General features: G+C 31.2%; 1 protein-coding gene across 4 annotated transcripts in view; it reads right to left on the bottom strand.

The window, feature by feature from the left end:
* The window catches only part of LOC106465996 (thymosin beta-4-like), a 28,256-nt gene that overhangs the window by 5,847 nt on the left and 17,239 nt on the right, over nt 1–5,170 (bottom strand). For all 4 annotated transcript variants that reach the window (XM_022394362.1, XM_022394370.1, XM_022394357.1 and 1 more), the window contains exon 2: nt 3,500–3,659. In XM_022394362.1, coding sequence (XP_022250070.1) covers nt 3,500–3,629 — 130 coding nt within the window. In that variant the 5' untranslated portion in view covers nt 3,630–3,659. The remainder of the gene's footprint in view (nt 1–3,499; nt 3,660–5,170) is intronic.

The raw sequence follows: 5,170 nt of genomic DNA, 5'->3' as shown, positions 1-5,170 counted from the left end.
GTGCAAAGTTTTTAAATGCTTAGCAACCTACGTCAAGCAGCAACCAAGTACAAAGGTCGTAACTAGAAGAGATAATTGTTTGCTTCTTTACTTACTGCTCTATGATTTAAGAAAAATAAGTTTATAAGATCTTATTTCTAAATAGCAATAATCTATATACATATATAATGTGTAATAATTTAATTGTGACTGTATTTTACAAATTAGTAGTCTACTAAACACAGCCAGGTTACTTTGTAAAGACCAAAGGTCAGTTTTTTGTTATTGGATACGGTAATATGTGTCATTGTAACCTCTGTATTGTTAGCCAGGCATGGCTGAAAGGTCAATATAATAAAAATAATAAATATATATAAATGTATAATGTTATGAAATTTAAGCTATTTAGTCTAAACATTAATTTGTGTTCATTCTAGAATGAAAGAGACATAATTTATATTTATTTTATAATTTTTTATTGTGGTTACGAGATCAATCAACCAAAATCTACCAAACCCATACAGAGATTAATTACCATATTTTTCGGTGTATAAAACGCATTTTTTTACCCCAAAATTTGATGTCAATTTCTGCTTGCATCCTATACACCGAAGGTATGAAAAATATATATGTATATATACGATATACATAAGCCATGTGTAAATATATTTAAATAGGCATGCATAGTTTAGTTCAATTGAATGTTATTTATAACAATAGTAGCTTTTTTTCTTTTAAAAACATAACTATTTATAATGTTAAATAATAAAAAAATAAATTACAGTAAAAGCAATGAAGATTTTGAACCAAACTAAATAACAGTAAACCTTTTTTTGATTTACGATATTTTCTTATTTTTGATGTTTTGAGCTCTTGTGTTTAGAACAATATGTACTAATTTTTTAAAGTATCAAATTGAATTTTTTTCAATAAAAATCTTTCAAATGCGACTGTAGCTTTTTTCCCCCAAAAACTTTGTATTCAAAATAAGGGCGCGTCTTGTATTCCGAAAAACAGATGTATTTGTTTAACCTTGTATAGTCATACAAAACTATAACACTTTTTAATATTAGTGTCGCCCAGGATTTTAGTCTGTAGTAACTCGTACTTTACACTGTTTGTCGAGTTTATTCGATAAAAAGAATTTAATAACGCTAAAGACGTTTTATTTTTTCGACTGCAAGTTCCACAGTTTAACCAAAGTAATATGCTTAATTCCATATATTAAGAACATCTGAACAGAAACTTCACTTAATTGCTAATTTCATAAGTTAAGATTTACAGCAACAAAAAAACTGGCTTAATCATGCACTAATTACTCATTAAATGGCCAACAGAATCGCTCGTTAACTCTAGCCTAACTCGCTCTTCATATCTGACTCACTGGATTAAAACTTAATATTCCACACTAAGCCACATGTTCACCACGATACTACAACCTCTACCCCACCCGATCAAATATTAGAAGCGTCCAACCAAAATATATAGCCTTCACCAATATTTGCACTTAAACTCAAGTAATTGGTGCCTGCTGAACTTTAAAGTTACGTAGTAAGTGCACTTTCACAGTAATAATCTTTACTGTGAATTTTCTGTTCGATCCATACTCAACGCGTCATTTTCCCAACAAGTTAGGGTAAACAAGTGTACTACAAAAACTAAAGCTATACTAACGAAAGATATTAAAATATATCGTTATTTTTCACAGTTCTTTCAACACGATGCTTGAGTTGAGTATTTTCTAAACATTTTGAAGTAGTTATTGGAGACTAACTTTTGAAATACACTTATTACAATATACCCCAGCTGCAAAAACTATGGACTACAAAATTTAACTTTAATCGGATGAAACAGATGGGCACAAAAGTTTGCCAAAATAGTTTTACGAGTTTGTAATAGTGCTTGTCAAAAGAGACATGTTCTTACTGTATTGAGATAGTCTGAACAGTCGAGTTAAGTAAATACACAAATTTGAAGTTGAAATGCTTGACAACCGTTAGAGGACACCTGCTGAGGGTTCATGTTACCATTTAATAAACAAACATTCTCTTTTTAAAAAGCGATTTCTAACAATTCATAAATAGTTGTAAAATGGCTCTTACTAAAACATGCCGAATTAAAAAGTCTAAAGCCAGTTCCGAATGTCAAACAGATCCAAATATTGACACTGCAGAAGGAGCAGCCTACGTGTTATTACAATTGCGACATTAAGTAAATGTGTAAACTAACGCTCGACTTAAGATAGCAGAAGACTCGGAAGTGAGTTCAGAACTTAATGACAGACCAAGAAATAATTAAGCTTATCTACCAAGTCCACACAGGTTTTCAGGTTCTATAAAATGGTTTTAAAGTTACTGTTAAAATATCCCCTCCTCGTTTTCAGCTATTAAGCTGTTCCTTTCAGTTTTAATAATTACTGTCAAAAAAGTAAAACAATGAAATAACAAAATGAAGTTTAAATTATCGATAGGGGTTAAGTTTCTTTCTAGAAAAATCCAATTTAAAGCCAATCGTACTTAAAAAGAAATTTTAATTCAATTGTTAGTATACATACCACCTTAAATTTTCCTTCTAGAGAAGTCACAAGTAGTTATAACGGATTGTTTGTGGGCTATTTATGATGTTTAATCATTATTACTACCGATATCTATGACAGATGAACAAAAACAAGCCATCTATATAATAACGTTCGAAACTATTAACGCCCAAGTTAGAAAGTTCGATTGATAATCTTAAGATTTGATTTTGCAAACTATTTACAATTTGATTTTGACAGCATTGGCTTCAAAATATTCTTTAATATTAAAATCAAACTTACCTTTTCACTCTTAAAATATCTTCCAAAGACATTTCTACCGTTTCTAATATTCAAAAGATTGTCATTGAAATAATCATAGCATTTTTTTCCCTCTAGGGTTAAGCAGAAATGGATCCTCAATATCAGCGCCTCTTCAAATTATTTTAGGCATGATTAATCTACGAGACCTCCCTTTTTTTTTCTTTTTTTCATATATTAGATATATTTTTTGTGAGGCACGCGTATACCAAATTCGATTTTCATTACTCATCAGGATCTCTACCAGCCTACCCTCAAATTGAAATTCTTTTAGGCAGGATTAGAGTAAATTAATCCTTGGGTGTGATCAAATACATCAATCGAGGGTTTGACTTCAGAGTCCAAAACTGTAATTATATATCAAGTTGGTCAAGAGATGACGGAACTACGAGTTAAAAGTTTGTACTTGAAAAACTCATTCTATGAACCGCTATACAGTGGCTAAAAATAACATTTTAAACCTAACTACAAATAATAGGTTCGCCGTTTTACTCAATTGGTTGGATATAACGAAAAACCATTAACTTATGTGAATACAGTTTTTTTTGTTTTTTTTGTAAAATCTCACTGACCGTAAGATGAATGTGACGGACCTATGCCGGACCGCTGGTTGAGAAACGCTGGTCTAGAATAACCACTAATCAACATATTTTCCTATATACAAGTTTTACTAAAAATTGTCACCTTCAGTAGATGGGAGAACTTTCTTCTCTACTGTATGTGCGTGTTTCATTTTTCCAGAGTCAAAATTGGCAAGTTCGTCCTTCATGGCTGAGGGAACGGCAGGGAGATCTTCCTTTTTTGGGCTAGACATGGCTATCGGTAGAACTCGGCAGAAACAAATCTAAGGTAATCACAGCAAAATGTTAAAACTAGTTTAATACCAACAATTAATTTCATAAGTAAAATACGCAATTTAAATTTGTATAAGTGTGAGAGGCAGTAAAATCATTAATTGAAAAATAACAATTTCAGCATCACTTAAAGGTTAAACAAAGCAAGACTCAATAACACTTGCGCAAAGTGCTGATGGAAAATTGATATAAGCATTATCAGCACATACCACTTACATTACGTCTATAAACATGTAAATATTTATTAAACAAGGCATATGGTTAAACTTTTAGAAAATATTTCTAACTGCTTAGTTTATTTGGATCAGTTTCACAACTGATGCATTTAATAATTCATCAATCGAATAACACGGTTTCAAAAAATCTCAAGTTAATATAAATTTCATGGTTAAAGTCAAACTGAACTTCTGGAGTTCAAAACTTAAGACTCGGACCTAAACACAACTATCTACTTCCGCTCATGCGACTTATTTCCGTTGTACTCTTCCGTCCAAACCAAAAACGGAAATAGTTCCGGCTTCATGTTGAGTAAAAAGGCACTTTAACTTGTGGCGTTACGCAATTTACTAGTACAGAAAAGAACATTAAATATGGTATTGTACAGAATTAATAAAAAGAAAGGATAGGACTCAAATGTTATATGGTGTTCTTTCACTTATGAAGTTTAGCCTCTTGACTATCAGTTTCCACTAATTTTATGATCATGAACAGGATTACTTTCCTGTAATCGTCTGCTCTACCATGCTTTCCCTAATAATAATAATGATATGAAAAAAACAAAAAAACAATGATGATAATAATAATAATGATAAAAAATGAAGACATTTAAGAAATGAATGTCTGGTCAGAAGTTAATAGTACACTTCTTACGATAGTTAATTGCGAAGTTATATTTTGACGGGGGATTTTTTAAAACATTAGTAGAGCGTACATATCCGTTTATATTTAACATGTGTCCTGACGAGGGTAAATAATTTTCTTACCCGCGACCAGAGTTTATACTTTAGAAACTGTATAAATTGGTTAACGCTTATTTGTTCAAGATTTAGATGCATGCCGATAGAAAACGAATATGTGTTAGCATTCAATTACTTGCCGTCAAAGACGCTGAAACTACATTCTTAAATTAACCCTTCGTCCGATGACTACTCCACAAATTTCATTTGTATTTCTAAATTTTATAAACAACAGAGCGTACAATTATTCTGTACTATAATGAAAAAAATTGCAAGTTAGCGAACCACTATCTAGCAATTCGTTGAAGCTTTGTTAATACATGTATACACAAACCAATAATTGTAATCGGAATACAGATGTAACCAAGATGAGGATGTATGGTTTTATTCATTATATACCTGTGGTTTGATCCATCTAACGCCATTTTTTTTCAGGTATTTAGTTTCGAAACGTTTAGTTCTATACAACATTTACAAAAGACTGAATGGATAATTATCCTTTTTTTGGGGGGGGTGGCTATTTTAAGACAATTTTAACCTTTACG

This window comes from Limulus polyphemus, unplaced genomic scaffold (assembly GCF_000517525.1).
Source record: "Limulus polyphemus unplaced genomic scaffold, Limulus_polyphemus-2.1.2 Scaffold71, whole genome shotgun sequence".
Lineage (NCBI taxonomy): Eukaryota > Metazoa > Arthropoda > Merostomata > Xiphosura > Limulidae > Limulus > Limulus polyphemus.
The sequence above is the reverse complement of the archived record's forward strand: the minus strand, read 5'-3'. Positions and strand labels throughout refer to the sequence as shown.